Source organism: Salvelinus namaycush, chromosome 5, assembly GCF_016432855.1.
Source record: "Salvelinus namaycush isolate Seneca chromosome 5, SaNama_1.0, whole genome shotgun sequence".
Lineage (NCBI taxonomy): Eukaryota > Metazoa > Chordata > Actinopteri > Salmoniformes > Salmonidae > Salvelinus > Salvelinus namaycush.
In genome coordinates, this window is record NC_052311.1 from 56,138,014 (window position 1) to 56,161,887 (window position 23,874).

At 42.7% G+C, this 23,874-nt stretch overlaps 3 protein-coding genes across 4 annotated transcripts; 2 read left to right on the top strand and 1 right to left on the bottom strand.

The window, feature by feature from the left end:
• Positions 1-4,873: 4,873 nt before the first annotated feature.
• LOC120048522 (gamma-glutamylcyclotransferase-like) lies at positions 4,874-12,156 on the top strand. Of its 2 annotated transcripts, none has more exons than XM_038994582.1 (5): positions 4,874-5,004; positions 9,548-9,668; positions 9,756-9,901; positions 10,237-10,369; positions 11,578-12,156. In XM_038994582.1, the coding sequence occupies exons 2-5, from the start codon at positions 9,549-9,551 to the stop codon at positions 11,728-11,730; spliced, it is 552 nt and encodes a 183-aa protein (XP_038850510.1). In that variant the 5' UTR covers positions 4,874-5,004; position 9,548; the 3' UTR covers positions 11,731-12,156. The 2 variants fall into 2 exon arrangements, with proteins under 2 accessions (XP_038850510.1, XP_038850511.1); XM_038994583.1 differs by lacking the exon at positions 4,874-5,004 and adding an exon at positions 8,168-8,202.
• Positions 12,157-13,098: 942 nt separating this feature from the next.
• On the bottom strand, positions 13,099-19,947 carry LOC120047201 (toll-like receptor 13). Its single transcript, XM_038992733.1, has 6 exons — positions 18,257-19,947; positions 17,867-18,016; positions 15,646-15,876; positions 15,056-15,414; positions 14,760-14,949; positions 13,099-13,198 (listed from the first exon to the last, which is right to left on the bottom strand). Exons 1-6 carry the CDS (start codon positions 19,945-19,947, stop codon positions 13,099-13,101), a joined length of 2,721 nt encoding a protein of 906 aa, XP_038848661.1.
• Positions 19,948-21,384: 1,437 nt separating this feature from the next.
• LOC120047202 (gamma-glutamylcyclotransferase-like) lies at positions 21,385-23,666 on the top strand (the record flags this gene model as incomplete). Its single annotated transcript, XM_038992734.1, is given in 4 exon segments — positions 21,385-21,515; positions 22,909-23,041; positions 23,288-23,346; positions 23,348-23,666. Coding segments are annotated over 4 exon segments (405 nt in total), but the record flags the coding sequence as incomplete, so codon positions are not given.
• Between the last annotated feature and the right edge of the window lie 208 nt (positions 23,667-23,874).

A 23,874-nucleotide genomic window follows, 5' to 3' on the forward strand; every position in this document is an offset into this window, starting at 1 on the left:
CTTCTTGCCACAGCTCGCATTGATGTGCCATCCTGGATGAGCTGCACTACCTGAGCCACTTGTGTGGGTTGTAGACTCCGTCTCATGCTACCACTAGAGTGAAAGCACCGCCAGCATTCAAAAGTGACCAAAACATCAGCCAGGAAGCATAGGAACTGAGAAGTGGTCTGTGGTCACCACCTGCAGAACCACTCCTTTATTGGGGGTGTCTTGCTAATTGCCTATAATTTCCACCTTTTGTCTATTCCATTTGCACAACAGCAGGTGAAATTTATTGTCAATCAGTGTTGCTTCCTAAGTGGACAGTTTGATTTCACAGAAGTGTGATTGACTTGGAGTTACATTGTGTTGTTTAAGTGTTCCCTTTATTTTTTTGAGCAGTGTATATATCCATATACATACACGCATGTATACATATACATACCTATATAGACATACATACTTTTTTTTAGAATATACCTTTATTATTCCCGCAAACCCTACCACCCTTCCCCCAATTGGAGTAAACTAATAAAAAATAACACTTAGGCTTCTAACTTCAGTTTATATATCTTATACACATTTTACAGACATAATCTATTTTACAATAGTTATATTTGGTTTGTTTTTAGTCCTTCCTCTATTTCTGATGTCCATCCAGTTTGATTTCTATTTGTAACTGTGCTATTTCACAAAAGTTCTGAACCTATATACATTTTACAGACCCCGTATGTTTTACATTGATTATCTTGTTATTAGTCCCACCTTTCAGCTCCATTCAACCCCTCCCATCTATCTCTCAACATCATCCATTTTGGATTTCTATTTGCCATATATTTCTCAACTGTGCTGTGATGCTTCACAAAAGTATTGAACCTTTCTATTCTCATAGCTTCTACAGATTGTAAATTAAAAATAAACATTTTTGCTAAAATAATAATTATATTATTGATTGATTGACTATGGCTTTTCAAATCACCCAGTATTGCTATCTGCAGCGTTAGTTCTAGGCAAATGTTGCAATTCTTCAGCCATTTCTGGACCTGTGACCAAAAACGAGCTACATATGGACAATACCAAAATAAATGATCTAATGACTCTGCCTCCTCACAGCAGAATCTGCAGAGCTGGGAAGATTGTATCCCCCATATAGTGAGGGGAAAAAGTATTTGATCCCCTGCTGATTTTGTACGTTTGCCCACTGACAAAGAAATGATCCGTCTATAATTTTAAATGGTAGGTTTATTTGAACAGTGAGAGACAGGATAACAACAAAAAAATCCAGAAAAACGCATGTAAAAATGTTATAAATTGATTTGCATTTTAATGAGGGAAATAAGTATTTGACCCCTCTGCAAAACATGACTTAGTACTTGGTGGCAAAACCCTTGTTGGCAATCACAGAGGTCAGACGTTTCTTGTAGTTGGCCACCAGGTTTGCACACATCTCAGGAGGGATTTTGTCCCACTCCTCTTTGCAGATCTTCTCAAATTCATTAAGGTTTCGAGGCTGACGTTTGGCAACTCGAACCTTCAGCTCCCTCCACAGATTTTCTATGGGATTAAGGTCTGGAGACTGGCTAGGCCACTCCAGGACTCCATTAGTTTCAGTTAGTGGAGATGGAGGAGACTGAAACGAAAACATATTCTTAAAGTACTTTACTTCCTCTTTCAAAATATCATTCGGTGAATCATGCGTGACTCCATCATTTGTAACAAGTTTTAATAAAAACATTTTGGTAGCATTTCTATATTGAAGATTGAAAAATAATTTGGTGCATTTTCCCCATATTCCATCCAGTTCGCTTTATTTTTTATAATATATTCCACTGGATCTTTCTTGAATAAGTTCCTCCATTTATTTTTGTTTTTACTCTAACTTATTCTGTGCCTCTATGGTACAGTTTTTATTGCTATCGAACTGTACTGTTAGTCCTTCAATTTCCTTTATTAATATGGACTCTTTTGATCTAAATTGCTTTTGTTTTATAGATGAGTACTGAATTGCATGGCCTCTAAAGGCACACTTAAAAGTGTCCCATACAATAAGGGGATCTGCTGTACCTATGTTATGTCTGAAAAAGTCAGTTATAAATTCTTCTGTCCTAGTTCTAAACAATGTATCATCTAGTAGGCTTTGATTAAATTTCCAATATCCTCGCCCACGTGGGAATTCTGTAAGAGTAATATATATGCCAATTATGTGATGATCCGACCGCATTCTGTCCCCTATCAACACTTTTTAAACTTTTGGTGCCAGAGAGAATTGCATAAGAAAGTAGTCAAGACGACTAGCTTGATTGAGCCTCCGCCATGTATATCTCACTAGGTCTGGGTTTTTAAGTCTCCATATATCCACTAATTCCAATATATCCATGATTTCCTTAAGTGCCTGAGGGTGATAGTTTGTAGTGTGATTTCCTTTCCGGTCCATAGAGGTATTCAAGACCGTCTCCCACCATAATAATAGAGTCTAGTGTTGCTTGTAGAGTTGATAAATTATTTTATATATTGTCAAAGAAGCTTGGATCATCATTATTTGGACGGTATATGTTAATAAGCCATATCTGTTTATTGTCCAATACCATATTTAAAATAATCCATCTACCTTGATGATCTGTTTGGACAATTTGCACATTTGGATCAAAATTACTGTTAATTAAAACCATCACCCCTTTTGAATTTCTTTGCCCATGGGAGAAATATATTTCGCCCCCCCAGTCCTTTTTCCACAAAACTTCATCTAAAATTGTTGAATGGGTTTCCTGTAAACAATAGATATTATATTCCTTCTCTTTTAGCCAGGTAAATACTGATCGCCTTTTCTTATTATCCGCTAAGCCATTACAATTATAACTGGCTATACTTATTTCATCACTTACCATAATGAGACACAACTTTCAATTCTATTTATCAAAATATATGTTTGTAAACGTACCATTAAAAAGTAACATGATGATTGAGTGTCTATTGCTACTAAGTAAACCTCCAATTGGTCCCCACTATTCCACCCTCTAAAAGCCCTCCTCATCCTGAGTTGGGTTGTCACCCCAATGCCCGGCAGACCACCCCCGACCCCCGTATCCCATATCCCTAAAAAGACTGGGATCCATCCTTCGAAAAGAGCACATAGTGCCATTTACAGAATAGAAGTAGATCAACTGCCAAATGTATTTCCATCGCCCTCACCTCGATTTGTATTATATATAGCCATCAAAACATATATATATATTTTAAGAATCCTGTTTCTTATTTTCCATAATTAGCTATTCATATTTGTAGTAATGTAGGCAATTTATGAAAAGGATTTTACCTCACCAGTCTCGCCGTTATCAAAATTACATTATTACAAGCAATAATTATGTTAGCAAACAGTTGGTGTGAATCATCCTCTATTGTCCCTAACATCTTTTACTCCTTCGCAACAGTTGTGGGATACACACAAACACCCACACACACTCAACCCTTTCCCCCCACACAACCACAGGCTCACATTATCAACAGTTGCACCATCTCAGAGCCCAACTCAAGAAAGGTCTTGATTTACAATTGCATTTACAGTTGCAGCTGTATGAGAAGGCAAGACCGTGCAACAAATGGGCAGAAATTGAGAGATTTTATTAACCATTGTCACGTCCTAGATGATGGAGGTCAAACCTTTCCCTGAAACACCCACAACACAGTCCCCCGTATTGACCATATTCCCAAGCATCTCCATGCAGTCAGACTTCTGATTTTGTGCCACAATAATATACCCCCCCTCTCTGAATGTCTTGAGTGTGACCCCCTCCCCATGGGTTACTGCAGCTAGTGTTGCCAGCACTGCCACTGCCTAGGTGGGGGCACCCCACCGGAATCCCCACCAGCTAGGTACAAGGTCATCAAGGTTCTCATTAGCAGCTTTGAGTATTAACTTGTATAGTATGCTTTCCCTTTAGGGGGCTTTGGCTCTGCAGGACCAACCCTGCCAAGCAGGCTCAGAATCTTGAGGGGGCAGTGCTGCTCTAGGTCTCTGACCGCATTTCGGCTGCATACAGACCGCTTACAGCAGGCCCATAAAACAGTTAGGGACTTCTCCTTAGTATCTGGGTCATTCAGGTGGGTGTCTAGGGTAAACGGTTGTGGACCGTTCCATCAATATAGGATCATAAATAAATAAATTAGATAATTTATTTTAAACATTTAGTTCCCCATGATAGGACAATAAATAAATTAAATGTATAATTTATTTTAAATCTGTTCCACCATGATAGGACAATAAATAAACAAATAAATAAGACGTATAATTGTATAATTCATTATAAAAAGTATATCCATCATCTGAACAACATTGAAAGCTCTCTCTTACCCCTGCTCACAGCAATACATTGGGTCTGGGATATGCAACCATTTCATTTCTCACTCAAAGCCACACTTTCCCAAACATAACAAATAAAATTTAAAATAAACACACCACACATACTGTGCCTTCTGCTTACTGAGTTTTTATCTTCACCATGTTGAATTAGTGCTTGTGTGTTCAAATTAGTTATATATGAAGATATATAGAAAAGCTATATTTTTTATTGTATTGTTAGAACCGGGCTAAAATTGTGTTTCATTATTTTCCTCGTCTATGAGAACGTTGTAATTTTTTTAAATAACCATGTAGTCTTTGTGTCTCTGAACAACTGGTTATCAATATATAGTTTATCGACAAGAGCTACTCGTTTCCCTTTTAATCTATTTTCTTTGAAAATTGGATACAGAACTTTACGCCGTTCTGCAATTTCCTTCGGGAACTGATCATTCGTGCCAATTTTGGTCCCAGAAAGTCTTTTACCCAGGCCTTTAACCATTATTTTATCTTTAAAGGAAGCAAATTTGGCAACGATTTGGCGTTCATATCTTTGCCCTCTCTGTCCGAAGCGGTGTGCACGTTCGAGTTGGATTTTGTCAATAGCTTCGCGTGGAATCTGAAGCGCTGTAAGGAGGAACTCTCTAACTACCGATTCAGGAACTTCACCTTCTTTCTCCTGGATACCTGTAAGTATCAGCTTCTCTCTCATGGATCTAGTCTGTATGTCAAGTAAGGCTTCTCTCAGAACGAAGTTCATTCACTTCGGTTTCAATCTTATTTGACTGTCCCTTTTAGCTTGCGTTTCCTCCAATGTCGCAGCTTTTTCATTACTCATCTCGAGGCTTGCCTTCAACTCTTATATCCTTACTGACTAATTCAAGTATACCCAGTTTGTTATTTATTGATTTTAACAGATCGGTTTCGACCTTTACCATTCCCGGTGGTGAAAATATTAAATCGTCTGTAGAAGAGTCACATTTTCGTTTAGAAATCGGTTCACCTGTCTTACACTCCGTCATGTTTGGGTGTTGCTTGTTTTCGTAAAATTGTCGACAAATGTCTCTAGTCTTAAGATTTGTTCTGTGTTATTATCCAAATTGAATGTTACCACCCACCAGATTGTGTAGTGCTAATATTAAGTCTAACTTGCCGATATTGAATATTACGTTTTTATCTAGAGGTGCTCTACAAAACTTCGTTCAGTCCGCCATTACCTGTCTCAGTCCCGCCTCCTCTCTCAGTCCCCTGTTAAAGGATTAATATAAAACATTTTACAACCAAATCTCAATTTCTGATGTAAATGGCATGTTATAGAAGGGTCCAGCCACCTTTTTTGTGATTTCATGTTTGAGTAACTTACCCCAAATAGCAAATCACTTCATCGTCCTCATTGAGTAGTATGGGGTCTAGAAAACAACATGAACAAAGGCACCAAAAATACCCACATACATCCTTTTAGAAATGGCAAAGCTCTCAGTATAGTTTTTTTTCTTCTTCATGTTACTTAACAAGGCAAGACAGTTAAGAAAAAAATCGTATTTACATAGACGGCCTACCCCGGGCCAATTGTGCGCCACCCTATGGGACTCCAAATCACTGCAGGATGTGATACAGCCTGGATTTGAAACAGAGACTGTAGTGATGCCTCTTGCATAGAGATGCAGTGCCTTAGACCACTGCGCCACTCGCGATCCCAAATGCAGGTCTTCAGATATTGTGCACATGAAATTGTATCATTCCGAACTTTATCTGCAATGTTATATTCCCGTTTGCGCGACTCAAGCCATTTCCCCTATCCAGCTGTTCCATTGTCATTGTAAAATATTGCTACAGGTAACTGCCAAAATAAAGGAAACACCACTTCTACAAGCTTCTGGAACTTCCTGTGTGGAAGCACTCCATGCTTTTAATATACTTTGTATCCCTCATTTTCTCAAGTGTTTGGCAGTTACCTGTAGAATGGATGGAGAGGTGTCGCTAGAGTGGCAACAAAATGTAATAAAACGTTGCGGATAAAGTTTGGAATGACACAATTTCATGTGTACAACATCTAAAGACCTGCATCACTATACGAACTTTGCTGTTTCTAAAAGGACATATTTTCTTTGGTTTTTGGAGCCTTTGTTAAAAGTTGTGGGCCACATTTTACACAACGAGGACGAGGAAGTGATTTGCTGCTTGGGATAAGTTTCTCAAAAACATGTGAAATCACAAAAAGGTGTCTGGACTCTTATATAACAAAATAGAGATTTTGTTGTGATGTGGTTTGCTGATATGTAAAATACCTATCCAGGCATTGTAAGTTCTGGCATTCGTTAGCAACGTAGGAGCAGGGGAACATGACCAATAACACAAGGTACAATAGATAGAAGTCGCTCAGCCATTTTCTGGTTGCTAAAATGTTATCATGTTCATCTAATTTCAGTTTACGTGACAAAACAAGCAATGTATTGTGTAGAGAATCATTGTAAAATATAAACTGCTGTGAAATATATTTCAATAACCCAAAATATTGTATTTTAAGCTGTTTGAAGCTGGTGTACAAAACCGAAAGTAAAAAGATGCAAAAGCTGGCCTCCCGGGTGGCGCAGTGGTCTAGGGCACTGCATCGCAGTGCTAACTGCGCCACCAGAGTCTCTGGGTTCGCGCCCAGGCTCTGTCGCAGCCGGCCGCGACCGGGAGGTCCGTGGGGCGACGCACAATTGGGCTAGCGTCGTCCGGGTTAGGGTGGGTTTGGCCGGTAGGGATATCCTTGTCTCATCGCGCTCCAGCGACTCCTGTGGCGGGCCGGGCGCAGTGCGCGCTAACCAAGGGGGCCAGGTGCACGGTGTTTCCTCCGACACATTGGTGCGGCTGGCTTCCGGGTTGGAGGCGCGCTGTGTTAAAGAAGCAGTGCGGCTTGGTTGGGTTGTGCTTCGGAGGACGCATGGCTTTCGACCTTCGTCTCTCCCGAGCCCGTACGGGAGTTGTAGCGATGAGACAAGATAGTAATTACTAGCGATTGGATACCACGAAAATTGGGGAGAAAAGGGGATAAAATTAAAAAAAAAAAAAAAAAAAAAAAAAGATGCAAAAGCTAAACTTAAAGAAGCATAGAAATATCACACATAGAACAGATCTGCCGCATATCAGACTTGCTTTCAATAGGAATTACCAATCTATAACTCACTCACAGCTGCATGGCCAGGTACGACTCCAACACCATCATTAAGTTTGCAGACGACACAACAGTGGTAGGCCTGATCACCGACAACGACGAGACAGCCTATAGGGAGGAGGTCAGAGACCTGGCCGGGTGGTGCCAGAATAACAACCTATCCCTCAACGTAACCAAGACTAAGGAAATTGTGGACTACAGGAAAAGGAGGACCAAGCACGCCCCCATTCTCATCGACGGGGCTGTAGTGGAGTAGGTTGAGAGCTTCAAGTTCCTTGGTGTCCACATCACCAACAAACTAGAATGGTCCAAACACACCAAGACAGTCGTGAAGAGGGCACAACAAAGCCTATTCCCCCTCAGGAAACTAAAAAGATTTTGCATGGGTCCTGAGATCCTCAAAAGGTTCTACAGCTGCAACATCGAGAGCATCCTGAACGGTTGCATCACTGCCTGGTACGGCAATTCCTCGGCCCCCGACCACAAGGCACTACAGAGCGTAGTGCGTACGGCCCAGTACATCACTGGGGCTAAGCTACCTGCCATCCAGGACCTCTACACCGGAAGGCCCTAAGAGGAAGGCCCTGAAAATTGTCAAAGACCCCAGCCACCCCAGTCATAGACTGTTCTCTCTGCTACCGCATGGCAAGCGGTACCGGAGTGCCAAGTCTAGGACAAAAAGGCTTCTCAACAGTTTTTACCCCCAAGCCATAAGACTCCTGAACAGGTAATCAAATGGCTACCCGGACTATTTGCATTGTGTGCCCCCCCCCCCCCCCCCCCAACCCCTCTTTTACGCTGCTGCTACTCTCTTTTTATCATATATGCATAGTCACTTTAACTATACATTCATGTACATACTACCTCAATTGGACCGACCAACCAGTGCTCCCGCACATTGGCTAACCGGGCTATCTGCATTGTGTCCCGCCACCCACCACCCGCCAACCCATCTTTATGCTACTGCTAATTTCTGTTCATCATATATGCATTGTCACTTTAACCATATCTACATGTACATACTACCTCAATCAGCCTGACTAACCGGTGTCTGTATGTAGCCTCGCTACTTTTTATAGCCTCGGCACTGTATATAGCCTGTCTTTTTACTGTTGTTTTTATTTCTTTACTTACCTATTGTTCACCTAATACCTTTTTTGCACTATTGGTTAGAGCCTGTAAGTAAGCATTTCACTGTAAGGTCTACCTGTTGTATTCGGCGCACGTGACAAATAAACTTTAATTTGATTTAAATTTTCTATGTGAATTTGGTCAGGTTGTCCACAAAGTTACCTACTGGACCTTGATGGACCAGCCGTGTTTATGTTTAGCCATTCCCGTGACCAGTAATGCTTCCTATACTTTCAATGCATTTTTTTGCAAAAGATGGGTAAAGCTTGGCACAAAACAAAAAAGGTGTGTAAACTGCATTTACCCTCCACTACACCAGTGCCCATGACATGATTTCAAAGAAAAGTTCAAATGATATTTCAGTGTCAATAATTTAGGTCTGCCTGATTACCAACGGGGGTGTAAACATAAATCCATGTGCATGCAAGCAAACATGAGTGATGGATTGGCCTATTTGTCAAAGCATCAGCTGCAACACACCACTAACTTCTCTGTCCACAAGACAGTGCTATGCAGGCTTGTTGCAGCACACTGTGAATGACATGCTGGTGTGACTGTGAGCTCAGCCAGCTCAGGCCATAAGGCTCAGCAACCAGCAGGCTGTTTGTGTATTGTGTGGCAGTGGTGGGCACAGCACAGTACAGCACAGGGCAGGCCTGATGGATTAGCATGAGAATGGGGAGTCAGTGAGTGGAGAGAGGGCTGGTATAAAAGAGGGGGGTGCAGAGTTTGATCTCTGTCACAGTAGCGCTCATGACCTCATCTTGCGTCTCTGCTCCGCCTCCAAGCACTCTTGCTGACTGTGGTTTCTCTCTATTCTCTCCTCCTCCCTCCTCCTCCTTCTTGTCTTCCCTTGACTCATCCTTCTTTTCACCTTGACTCCTCCTCCTCACCCTGCCCTTCCTCCTTCTGCTCCTACTCCTTCTCCTCCTCTCTGTCAGCATGGATGACAACATAGAAACCCACACCTTCCTGTACTTTGCCTACGGCAGCAACCTACTGAAGGAAAGGCTCCAGCTCAAGAACCCCTCCGCTTCCATCCACTGTGTGGCCAGGCTCAAGGTACGACCCGACCTGACCTGGCTATAAGGAGGACCTGGAAGGACACCTGACCTTAACCTGACCCTCTCTATCTCTCCTTCTCTCCAGGACTACAAGCTGATATTTGGGAACTACAAGGGTCTGGCCAGTGACCGATGGCATGGGGGTGTGGCGACCATCGAGAACAGCCCAGCGGACGAGGTGTGGGGAGTGGTATGGAGGATGAACGTGGCCGACCTCGAGTCTCTAGACAGGTAAGAGACCTTCATCTTGTTCACCTAATCCAAGTTGGTGCATACCGTGTCTACTGTATCAAGGCTGTATCACAACCGGACGTGATTGGGAGTCCAATAGGGCGGCGCACAATTAGCCCAGCGTCGTCCAGGGTTTGGACGGTGTAGCCTATCATTGTAAATAAGAATTTGTTCTTAACTGATTTGCCTAGTTAAATAAAATAAATAAATAAAAATACTGAGTCTGTTGTGTCATTCTGAGTGCTTCTTCATTGTGGTTGAAGTGGTCTAGTTCTAACCAGTTCAAAACTTGTGTGGGTGGGTGTATTCATGTTTGTGTATTTGTGTGTGTGCAGCCAGGAGAGCGTGCGACTAGGGGCCTACAGCCCTGTGGAGGTTAACGTGAAGACTCGGGGCCAAGAGCTCAACTGTCGCACCTACATCATGAACAGCTGTATTTACGCTCCACCATCTCCACAGTACCTCAAGGTGACACACCTCCTTTTACACTCTTTTCCTCCCCCTTTCTATCTTTTTTTCTCTCTCTATCACACGCTGTCTCACTTTCTCAATCTATTTATATCTCTGTCATTCCAAATCAATTTAAGAACATGGACTTGACACTGAACCTGTAAGACGTTAGGGACCTTACAAAGTGTAGAGAGGAACGTGGTGCTCTCTATGGATATACAGTGGGACAATGAAGAGAAATGCAAATAGTTGTCTCTGAAAATGATCTCTGATAGAAATCTCTGAAAAGGTATTTACCAACAAGTGCTTTTTCAAATGAATTGTAATTAAACAATATACTGTATATGCTCAAATTCATAACCAAAACAACAGCAAATCAAACAGATTCTCTAAAGCATGTGAAAAAGGAATTCACACATCACTTGTGGATGACAATGTGGCTGACATCATCCTCTTGAATGAGTCTCTGTCACTCACTCACTGTGGTGGCAAAAATACCAGTGTTTTGGTGTTTTTTCTGGCGTTTGCCACTGACAGCTCCCAGATGGCTTTGTGTTGAAAAGACAATAGGGAAAGAGCAGCAACTAGGTCAGTGTATTTTTTGACTATTCACCCACAGCCCCTCTCCAAAATAAAACCTCCCTCTCTGAAGCATCTGGAACGCTACATTCCAGGTTCATATTCTGGCTGTCGCAAGAACACAGGATTCTTTTATTTTATATTTAGTAGATATCCATCAATTCATTCAGGATGTACCCAATCTCATGCACTGTATTGGACAATGTGAACAGTTACTAAACTGTGTTTCCAGACGGTTCATTGCACATCTAAAAGCTCTAGCTAAATAATCAAAGTGGTGTGAGGAAAAACAGCCAGCGAATGTAACAGGCGTGGCTTTGTGACCACAGAAGCTTTGTGCAGTCCTCTGTCGTGTGTGTACCAGACTCATACGGTTGAGCTGAGTGCATTGTTCCTCTGTTATGTGGCGTGTTCTGTGTGGTGTGTGTTTCGATGGGTACAGTATTTGAGATACACACATTCTTGGGGCAGTTACTATAGCGTAAGGGTAGTTACTATTGATGTTCTGGATTTTAATGGGAGCCACTGGTCATTTATTTGTCGTTAGATAACAGAAAATACTGTATAAGTGATTGTCTGATTAATATGGTTATAACTTCCTATGAAATTATAAATATTTTATGTTGATTGTTCTCTGCTTGCCCCAGGTGATTTTAATGGGGGCAGAGCAGAATGGCTTGCCAAAGAACTACCAGGAGAAGCTGAGGTCCATTGAGACCAACAAGTTTGAGGGCCCACTGCCTGTCATGGCTGAGCTGGAGCGGATTATGAAAAGAGCCAAGGAGAGAGCCAACCACTGATCTGACGCTTAACAACACCTTGCACAAACTGCCATGTTTAGGAACTCAACTCCTGGTAGGACAATAGAAGTTTGCTTCAACAACTTCCACTGTCCTACCAAGAGTTGTTGAATATCTTCTCATCTCCAGTTTGCTCCACTGTTCATGTACCTTGGTTTGAAAGCGAGGTAGCGACAGAATTTATTTTTCTCTAGGAACTCAAACTTGCCTAGAGAGATAACTGTGTTCAGAAACCTACTGGTTAGAGAAACCATCAAGTCCTGTATGTAATGTTACATCTATAAGTCCTCTTCAGGAATAGTTATTTACTGACAAATAACAATGATGATGATGACACCGAGCATCCCTCAGACTGTATAGGGATTGAATGTAGAATATGATCATGTGTATTTGTACTATTTCGGCGGACAATAAAACCTCCCTGGATGTTCTGTGTTGATCTGTATAGAGTGCACAATGGCATTAAATCAGCCTCATTCAAGATAGCCTGTTCTCAGATCTGTTTGTGGTGTTTTTCCAAATCCTATGGGTCAGTGACATGACCACGTTGTCAAGACAGCACAGAAAGATATGGGGCCAGGCTACATTCAAGATCACTTTTTCTGTTAATCGTTAAGAGTCTACTCATGCACCCGTGCGTCAATTTAAGTAACATAATAAAAAAATCCCCATAAAAATCCACCAATTAAAGCTAGAGATATCCACTTATGCCGGCCTTTCGCATCTGTGGTAGAAGGGGGTTTTGCTACAGCGGTGTTTGTCAGACCATGAGACTTCCAGAAAATTGGTCTACTCGCAAAAATGTCTGTAGTGTCCGAACGATTTGGCCAACTAATATGACCAGTCTATGGAAAGATGAGACACTCACGAATGCGATGGTGTTCTCTGTTTTTTTTGTTATACCTCAAAATCAAATAACTAAATGATCCATGGTATCAACATCTTAAAACAATTTCACATGTTAGCTTAGTAGAACCCCCCCCCCCCCCCCGAAGTGAGTTTCCAGTATGTGGCTTTGCTGAGATGGTGACCAGAGAAAATCAGCTTTATCATACATCTGTGTCATACAGTAATGCAACGCTAGAAGAAGGCAGGAGAGACGGAACATGTTATTGAATCAAATAATAAAAATGTATGCAAAGCCATAAACCTCATTGTTAGATGAGGTGTTTCCTTTTTTTGCCTCAAACATATTTTGAACATTGGAAGTCTGTGTACTGTATATGATTGAAGGTCTTTGTCTCCCTCTGCTGTTGATAACGGTTGGTCATTGTATCCACACAGTCCATACAAAGTTCATTGGAACCTTTTCACCCAACAAAGACCCCTTTTAGAACCCCTTTTAAAAGAGTGTAGTACTGTATCTGGTCACTGGCCAGGGTGTGGTTCAGGAGGGACCAGTTTGGTCCACAGACGGTCCCAGAAGGCAGGCTGCATGGCCTGGTCCTGGGGCCAGTCCAAGTACGTCCTGGGGATCACAATAATAACTTATTATTTGAATAGAGTGCTTATATCACACTCAAGGCATTATACAACACTTGAAAGACAACATACTCTAAAGTCATAATGAAGATACTGTATATAAGTAAAATATAATTTAGAAGACAGGCCTTCAAGTCAAGTTCCTCAACACTTGAGGTCACAAAACATATACAGTGCATTTGGAAAGTATTCAGACCACTTCACTTTTCCCACATTTTGCTACGTTACAGCATGATGCTGCCACCACCATGCTTCACTGTAGTGATGGTGCCAGGTTTCCTCTAGAAATTACGCTTGGCATTCAGGCCAAAGAGTTCAATATTGGTTTCATCAGACCAGATAATCTTGTTTCTCATTGTCTGAGAGTCCTTTAGGTGCCCTTTGGCAAAGTCCAAGCTTGCTGTCATGTGCCTTTTATTGAGGAGTGGCTTCCGTCTGGCCACTCTACCATAAAGGCCTGATTGGTGGAGTGCTGCAGAGATGGTTGTCCATCTGGAAGGTTCTCCCATCTCCACAGAGGAACTCTGGAGCTCTGACCAAGGCCCTTCTCCCCCGATTGCTCAGTTTGGCCTGGCGGACAGCTCTTGGAAGAGTCTTGGTGGTTCCAAACTTCTTCCATTTTAGAATGATGGAGGCCACTGTGTTATTAGGGAGCTTCAATGCTGCAGAATTTGTTGGTACCCTTCTGCAGATCTGTGCTCAATTTTGAGTCTCATAGCAAAGGGTCTGAATACTTATGTAAATAAAGTATTTCTTTTTTTTTGTTATACTGATAAAATAATTTATAAGGTTAAAGATAATGATTAAATAATTCTACCCGGAAACTTAACCATTAGGGATTATAGGTTATGTAGCATATATAAGGAATAATTAAGATATTAAACATAAGTCCAACTAGGTTGGACTGGGGAAGAGAGGAATGTGTGTGTGCCTAAAGAAAACACAGAGAACAATTAAACTGTGTTTGAACCGACCCGGGTAGAACTCTGAGAAATTTACGATAGGACTGGGAGTACCCCTCCAGGTTTCCCTAATCTTGGGGGAATGGAACTGTCGGCTGTGCAGTGATAAACAGTGGTGAGACCTCTGGAGAAGAAGATGACTCTCCTAATGTTCGTGTGCATGTGTGTGCGTAAGTAAGGAGAATGGTATAAAATGAATGTCTTGTATATGAACTGGAGAGCTTTTGTGAATAAACATTGATTTGACTTTTGTAAGCTGGGAATTCTCTCTGTTTCATTTAAACCAGAACTTTACAACCTCTGGGTTGCAGACCGATTAGAATAATTGAAATTTATGAACATTGATAACAAAATTCCATATCATATACATTTGCAAAAATGTCTAAAAACCTGTTTTCGCTTTGTCATTATGTGGTATTGTGCGTAGATTGATATTTAATCAATTTTAGAATAAGGCTGTAACGTAACAAAATGTGGAGTGGTCTGATTGCTTTCCGAATGCACTGTATGTTTTTAGGATGTTTCCTAGTTAAACAAATGATAGAGTGTAGTTCAGAGAACCCCCTCTCCACATACTGTACGTACCTGGTCTTGACCAGCCTGGCCAGGCGGTGGTGGGCAGACAGCTGGTGAGGGGGGATGTCCTCCAGGAAGACCAAGATAAGGATGTCCCTTTGCTCCACCAGCAGACGGAGGGTGGCCAGCCGCAGCTCCAGGGAGCACCAGTTACTGCGCAGGTAGTTACGACTCACCACACACACGGTGTAGCGGCTGCCTGGAACCAGACCAACAAGAAGGATCATTAGATGGTGATGCCATTGGCTTGGCATTTTTAACCAGTGCGTCTGTATATAGTAATTCTAGTAGTCCAGGATACCTACCGTAGAGGCTGTCTGTGATGTTGTCCACAATGTCCATCCCCAACTGGAAGTCCCTGCTGTGCAGACATAGACGCAGGAAGGGAGGTCCCCTCTGCTCCAGGCCCGGAAGCAGCTGCTCCACCACCCAGCGCTCGTCTCTCCCACTGTACGACACAAAGGCATCATAGCAGTAGCGCCCCCTGGGGTTGGGCCTCCGTACAGCCTCCTCCAGCCAGCAGCGGATGATGTGGCAGAAGGCCAGCAGGTATTCCCGAGCCAGCTGATGGAGCAGCACCACCAGCATGAAGAGGAGCAGGCCCAGCGAGGTGCAGAGGAACAGGACAAAGCCCACGTCCAGGAAACAGTTGGCTGCTGAGTACCTGAGATGGACGGCGCAATGATGGAAACAAAGACATCCCTTGACGCTTAGATGACTCATATTATGGACACTATCAATAGAGAAAGCATTCGAAACAGGTCGTGGCTGCACATCCAGGCCTAGATGGCAAGTCCAAATGCTAAACGGCCATGCTGGTGTTCTATGCGTGTGTTGCCTATATGGTTGTACAATCAATGGATGCTCTTCATTATCAGTACATCTTTCTTCTTACCTGGCAAAGTTTTGGATTCCATTCTCGTTTTTACATGTCACGTCTGCTTCCCCAGGGTGATAAAATATGACCTGGACATGTGGCTGTCTTTCGGCCCAGGCGAGCAGCCAGGTGTTGTCACAGCTGCAGTCCAGGCGAAAATTGTAGAGTAGCAGGTACCTCAGGTTGGTCAGCGGCTCTGTAAAGCTCTCCATCACACTGAACTCCTCTGGGATGTGGACTGACATCTGCCTGAGGAGAAGGCAGAAAACAGTTCACTCTAAGGGCCCAAACGGAGTTCATGTCACGCCCTGACCGTAGAGATCTTTTTATTCTCTATGTTTGGTTGGTCAAGGTGTGACTCGGGTGGGAAACTCTATGTTCTTTGTTTCTATGTTTTGGCCGGGTATGGTTCTCAATCAGGGACAGCTGTCTATCGTTGTCTCTGATTGGGAATCATACTTAGGCAGCCTTTTTTCCTTTTGTATTTGTGGGTAGTTGTCTTTGTTAGTGGCATGATAGCCGAAGTAAGCTTCACGGTCGTTTCCTTATTCTTTGTTTTGTTGGCGACATTTATAAATAAACTAAATGTACGCTCACCATGCTGCACCTTGGTCCGGTCATTTCCACCACGACAGCGATCGTGACAGAACTACCCACCACAAGCGGACCAAGCAGCGTGGCCGGGAGGAGCAGACAGAGTGGACATGGGAAGACATTCTGGAAGGAAAGGGATCCTGGATGTGGGAGGAGATCCTGGCTGGAAAGGATCGCCTGCCATGGGAGCAGGTGGAAGCAGCGAGGAAGGCGGAAGCAGCTAGAAAAGGGGACCAGCGTTACACAGGGTCACGGCTGGCAAGGAAAACCGGGAGGCCACTCCCAATTTTTTTTTGGGGGGGGGGGGGGGACACGGGTAGGTTGGCGGAGCTAACTCCCCGTGCTCACGGTAGGGAGCGTGGTACTGGTCAGACACCGTGTTATGCAGTGAAGCGCACGGTGTCTCCAGTGCGCGTTCACAGCCCGGTGCGCTATATTCCAGCTCCCCGCATCGGCCGGGCTAGAGTGGGCATCCAGCCAGGACGGATTGTGCCAGCACAGCGCTCCTGGTCTCCGGTGCGCTTCTTCGGTCCAGGGCATCCTGCGCCGGCTCTGCGCACGGTGTCTCCAGTGCGCTGTCATAGCCCAGTGCGTCCTGTGCCTGCGCGACGCACGTGCCGGGCCAAAGTGGGTATCCAGCCAGGACGAGAGAGTCCCCGGTCCGGGGCCTGTGGCGAGGGTCCCCCGTCCGGGGCCTGCGCCGAGGGTCCCCAGTCCGGGGTTGGCGACGAGGGTCCCCGCACCAGAGGCGCCACCAAAGTGGGGGGAGCCAGAGGTGGAGCAGGGTCTGCGTCCTGCACCGGAGCCGCCACCGAAGTAGATGCCCACCCGGACCCTCCCCTATAGTGTCAGGTTTGCGGCCGGAGTCCGCACCTTTGGGGGGGGGGGGGGGGGGGTACTGTCACGACATGACCGTAGAGATCTTTTTATTCTCTATGTTTGGTTGGTCAGGGTGTGACTCGGGTGGGAAACTCTATGTTCTTTGTTTCTATGTTTTGGCCGGGTATGGTTCTCAATCAGTGACAGCTGTCTATCGTTGTCTCTGATTGGGAATCATACTTAGGCAGCCTTTTTTCCTTTTGTATTTGTGGGTAGTTGTCTTTGTTAGTGGCATGATAGCCGAAGTAAGCTTCACGGTCGTTTTCTTATTCTTTGTTTTGTTGGCGACATTTATAAATAATAAATGTACGCTCACCATGCTGCACCTTGGTTGGGTCATTTCCACGACGACAGTGATCGTGACAGGCCAGCTTGTAGACGCTGCTAGCCAATCAAACACAGAATCATTTGTAGTTGTAGCTCGTAGTGCCAGAGTCTTGTCTAGTGCTGGCAAATCCAGACCACACATGGCCTCTTGTGGCATCCCACTGGGCAAAAACTGGTTGAATCAAAGTTGTATCCAATATTGGAAAACTGATTGGATTTGCAAAAAGTCATCAACGTAAGGGTATTTCGTATTTTCACCCAAATTTTAATTTCAATCCAATGACATGGTGACATATGTTGTTGACTTCACATTGAATTCACGGTTAGTTGGCAACAACTAAATGTAATTCAAAACTAGACGTTGAATTGACGTCTGTGCTCAGTGGGATGGGTTCAAACCCCGCCTGCCTTCATATGGGTGGGTGTTTCTATTATCTACCTGAGAGAATGCAGGTCTCTGCTCATCTCCTCCTCCAGACTGAGGATCCTGCACGTGACCAGGTTCAGGGTCTCCAGCTTGGTGAGGTGATGGAACATAGTGGCCAGCCCTGGCTGCCGGTAGAGTTCCACTCCCATTAGTGTCAGATACCTACAGTTGGATTATAATCAGTTACCTTGTAAATGCACTTTTAAAATAATCTGTCATACTTATTTTTATTCTTTAGACCACTACTGCTCTTAAACCCCATTCATACTTTTAAGAATGCAGGCAGGCCAGACTTGGATGGCTTGCATACAGTACAGCTTTTAATCTAATTTATAGTATACTTTTTAAACTATACAGCTGTTTGTCCTCACTCTACTGTTAAGTAAATGGATAAATAGATACCTCATCTCCACAAGTGTGTTCAGGTCAGTCATGTCCACAAATTCAGCTGACAGCACAGAATTGAAGCCAAAGTACTGTAGGGAGGTGAAGTATCTTGCGGCAAAATGAGACCCACACAGGAGGCGTTCTGTTATGGCTGTGAGGCTGACGACGGACTGGAAAAACGGTCTCCAGCAGTCCTGGAAGAATACAGTTGTGGCACTGAGCTGAAGGGAAATCCCTAGTTGTGGGGTGCTGTTGCTGCCGATGGTGATGTTGAGGGTGTACCACATGGAAGAAATGTTAATGTGCATTAACCCTTGAGGGAAGACACCAAATATGTGTGTCAGATTCACATTCACGCTACTCTCCAACTCACTAGGCAAAGGGTGAAAGTCCCCTAAACATACGTGCTTCAGCATAGTGAGGTGGATGAAGGCAAATGCTTCAATCGTTTCAAGTGGGTTTAGTTCCAGAATTAGGGTTTCCAAGTCATGCAGGCCAAAGAAACTGTTCTCTGTTATCTGAGAGATCTTGTTATTCCGTAGGTCTAAGAACCTCAATTTAGCTAGTTCCTTAAATGTAAAGTCTGCAACAGCGGTAATCTGATTTCCTGACAAAATCAGCTGTTCCAGATTCTTCAAGCAACCAAACTGCTCCGAGGTGATGTTTGTGATGTGAAAGCTAAACAGGCACAGTTTTTTCAGCCACAGAACGGGACCCTTTTGAGTGTCACAAAGCATACTGATTTCAACTTCCCTCGAGTGCGTAAGGAAAACACCCAAATCAACGAGATTCTTCAAATAATGGATCAAACTCAAGTTAATTGCATCATGATCATGTTCATAATAATTAAAATGAATCTTCTTTATCCCCTGGCAGTTTCTCACAGCAGATGTGGTGTTGTTCCAGAATTGATAATTTCTTACATTAATTTCTGTGATTGAGAGTTTGAATACTGTTTCACAAACTGACTCAAAGGAAATGCATTTGTTGTAAAAATCAAATGCCTGTAGTCTTTTGATGCCAGACTGCAGAAGCTGTGTCTGTGGCTCATCAACTATAGGCACAGAGAGATCTGTGATGTTTTCAAAGCATTTGAATGCACCTTTTTCTAAGTGATGAGCATTAGGGAATGAAAATCTCACCTCTTGAAGACGATAGAAATGAGGAAGCTCAAGAACAGCTCCTTTGGTGTCAGAGCAGTTTGGGGGTCTCAAAGTAACTATCTCCTCTGACTTAAATGTCAGGCTCGTTATTGACTGTGACATATTAACTATCCTGCATAGCAAATCAGATAGCTCCTGTGCACAACATCTGTTGACTGTGAGTTTCTTCAAAAGGGGGATCCCTCCAAATACGTCCAGTGCCATCACAGAAAGCATGCAATCCTCAATGGAAAGTTCCTCCAGATTAGTCAGGTCCCTGAAAGTGTTGGATAGAAGCGATGCATTGTTACACTGTATCATCCCCTTACAATTCAGAGAGAGTGTCTTTACACTGGACAGTCCCTTGAAGGTGCCATGGAGAATCGTGGGTAGAAAGCCCTCTAGGTGAAGTCTCTCAAGAGCATAGAATCGAGAGAGAGCGCCAGATTGCATTACGTATCCACTCCTGATCTCGAGACAGAGGGTCTGGTAGTTTGATGGAACAACAGAGAGGTTGACTTTGAGGTCATATATATCCCAGCAACTGGCAGTGAAGCCGATCATGCTTGGGCAGTTAGCGTGAATGTACATCCAGTAATTCACTTTCTCATAGAGGATACATTTGTTACTCAGCCAACCCCAGGAACCAAAGATCCAAAATGCAAATAGTCCCAACTGAACACAGACCAGGCTCATCTTTCTTGTGAAGTAGCTCAGAGACACTGGTCAGTTAGAATGACTTGATGCTTGTGCTGCAGTTTGAGTATATATTACTATCTGTGCAATCTTCTTTTGGTCTGTTTTCTTACTGGCTTTGACAGAAAGAGAAAGGCTGTTGTACACAGATAAGGTTGTTGTTGCTCACCTCTTCCTAACTTCCCTTCCCACAAAATATCTATAAGAGAACTGGTGGAGTGCATGGTTTGTATCTTTAAAATTAGATGATCAAATATAGCACTGATTGCAGAAGAAACATGTAGTGCATTAATGCATACACAAAATGTATTTCACAAATGACCTAAAAAAAATATTGTATCGTGGAATATAACTTTAGAATCCTTTTGGAAGTGAAATGTGTATAGCATTGGTAAATATTGTAGTTATTTAACATAAACCTAATCTCCTAATCTTATTTAACTTTAATCTTAAAGGTACAATTCACTGAATGCTTCTATTGAGAAAGGATCCACAGGGGGCTGTTGCTACGGATGTAAATATTAGCCCAACAACACTGCAAAAAAGTCACTATGGCCACACTAGTTTAAATTGCATTCATTTATAATAAAACCCCCTCTCTCATTTCACCCAGAATGGATTCTATGTTTTGTTGTAACTGAATCATGTTAGAAATGTAATGAAAAAGAAGGATAATCTTATCAACTAAAGGGGACAGGGTGTTCTGTCTGTTTTGTCTGTCCGTGCATGCCCCTCCTCGTTTAGCGCTCAGCCAATCAGCGCACCGTGACGATGAGGTACAGTAGGCGAGACCTTTCTCTAGAGACAGCAAGTACCGGTAATAAAAAGACAACATTTTCAACTGGTTAACATATTCACCGTCACAAAGCGGATAGGCCATGTCATACCTTACTTACACGATTTTACTTGCACTGTTCCATCAACAAATTGCGTCAAAAGCGGTTCCTGCCACCGTTGAAAATAATTGAACGAGTGTTTCAAACACATCCGAGTCTGACTACTTTATGTATTTCGTTTATGGCAGTAATCTGCTGAAGGAAAGACTGCAGGTGAATAATCCATCCTCAATTTTTGTTACAACAGACAGTTTGAAGGTAGGCTTCAGTGCGTATGTTTTGTTTTGAAGATGTTGAGAAGTTGGCACGAAGCATTGTAGGTTGGTTTTCATTTGCCATAATACGTGTGCAAGCTATTAATTAAGCTGTTAGCAATGCTTTAACAAATAATTGTGATTAGGCTACGTACATGTGATTTATGAAGTTACTGTGTATGCTTTTTAATATTCTACTTGACAGGATCATGTGATTTAAATTTGGATACTGGAAGAAAGAGTTCAACAACACCAATTCTTGGCATGGTATTGTTGCTACTATAGAAGAGTCCAAGGGAGATGTGGTCTGGAAGATAGACAAGGACAACCTCATCAGTTTAGACAAGTGGGTGGCTCATTTACAGTGTTATAGGCCTATCACTATGAGGTGTGGTTTGTGAAGTTGAACAGCCATAAATAGGAATTGTTGCAAAAATGATGTCCTAGGACCTATAGTGGGATATTCCAAATGTACATATTTGTCCCGAAGGATGAATCAATGGAAATAAGCCCCTGGTTCTCCTAGTTCTCTTCCCTTAAGCAGGTCCTAATAAAATTCTGGTTCCAGTGGAAAAAGTGATACAACTGATTGAATGTACAGTATGTCGGTATGTCAAACTATAGTTTTGGCAAGTCGGTTAGGACATCTACTTTGTGCATGACACAAATAATTTTTCCAACAATTGTTTACAGACTGATTATTTCACTTATAATTCACTGTATCACAATTCCAATGGGTCAGAAGTTTACATACACTAAGTTGACTGTGCCTTTAAACAGCTTGGAAAATGGTTTGCAACTGCATATGGGGACAAATTTTGTACTATTTGGAGAAATGTCCTCTGGTCTGATGAAACAAAAATAGAACTGTTTGGCCATAATGATCATCGTTATGTTTGGAGGAAAAAGGGGGAGGCTTGCAGGCCGAAGAACACCATCCCTACCGTGAAGCATGGGGGTGCTTTGCTGCAGGAGGGACTGGTGCACTTTGCAAATAAATGGCATCATGAGGAAGGAAAGTTGTGGATATATTGAGGCAACATCTCAAGACCTCAGTCAGGAAGTTAAAGCTTGGTCGCAAATGGGTCTTCCAAATGGACAATGACCCCAAGCATACTTCCAAAGCTGCGGCAAAATGGCTTAAGGACAAGAAAGTCAAGGTATTGGAGTAGCCATCACAAAGCCCTGACCTCAATCCTATAGAAAATTTGTGGGCAGAACTGAAAAGGCATGTGCGAGCAAGGATGCATACAAACCTGACTCAGTTACACCAGCTCTGTCAGGAGGAATGGGCTAAAATTCACCCAATTTATTGTGGGAAGCTTGTGGAAGGCTACCCGAAACGTTTGACTCAAGTTAAACAATTTAAAGGCAATGCTACCAAATACTAATTGAGTGTATGTAAACTTCTGACCCACTGGGAATGTGATGAAAGAAATAAAAGCTGAAATAAATCCTTCTCTCTAGCATTATTCTGACATTTCACATTCTTAAAATAAAGTGGTGATCCTAACTGACCTAAGAAAGGGAATATTTACTCCGATTTAAATGTCAGGAATTGTGAAAAACTGAGTTTAAATGTATTTGGCTAAGGTGCATGTAAATGTCCGACTTCAACTGTATGTAACATTCTGGATTGTTTTACAGACTGTAGAGAATGGCATGAATTTGTAACTTCAATCAACAGTATCTACAAAGGATTAACAACTTCTAACTGCCCTTAACTGTGTGTTCTCCAGGCAGGAAGGAGTGGGAATAGGATTCTACAGTCCACTAGACGTTACCATTAAGACAGACGAGGGAGAGGTCCTCTGTCGAACCTACCAGATGAACAACTTCACAGTTCACCAGACTTCGCCTCCATACAAACAGGTATGCTATATGTCTGTCTTTTGCAATAAAGCAGCTTAATCATACACAAATAATGATAGTTTTGATAGCCAGTTTGAAGGATGCCTCCATTGGCCATATCCAAATGCCTGAACAATGACTACAGGTGTAAAAAGTGTGTTATATTTAATAGCAAAATGTCAAAACCAAATACAGAAGTAGTATGATTTATGCAAATACCCATGGGTCATGTGTCATTAACAAAAACGACAAACTTTTTTCCTACAGGTTGTTTGTGTTGGAGCAAAACAAAACGGCTTACCTCTGGATTACATTAAGAAGCTGGAGGGAAACCAACGGCTAAAGCGGTCCATCCATTTTAGATGACATCACCGCGTTAAAACCTGCTGATAAAGGAAAAAGCTTGTAAATGGTACCAGAGGAAAGAAGATGAAAGAAAAATCACTAATGTAACAACTTTAGAGGGAAATTGACATAAGACTCCGTTGTCTAAGTTCAATTGTCCCTGTTGTACTCTTGTGCAACATAATCAGCATAAGTAAAAATGCATTAGAGTAAATACAAAAACTAAGTGGCACACTGGTATATATTCCTCAATGTTCTGTGTAAAATGCGAGCCAGTCATTTCATGTGATACCAAATAAAGTAAAACAGAAAGACAATGTCTGGCATAGCATTTTGTTTCATCAAAGTTTCTCTATTTTGCTTGTGAAGCGTGAGACTCACACACACATACTTGATTGATTGGGTATAATGTCAGAGCCGGTTCCAGACATACAGTGCATTCAGAAAGTATTCAGACCCCTTTACTTTTTCCTCATTTTGTTAAGTTGCAGTCTTATTTTGAAATTGAT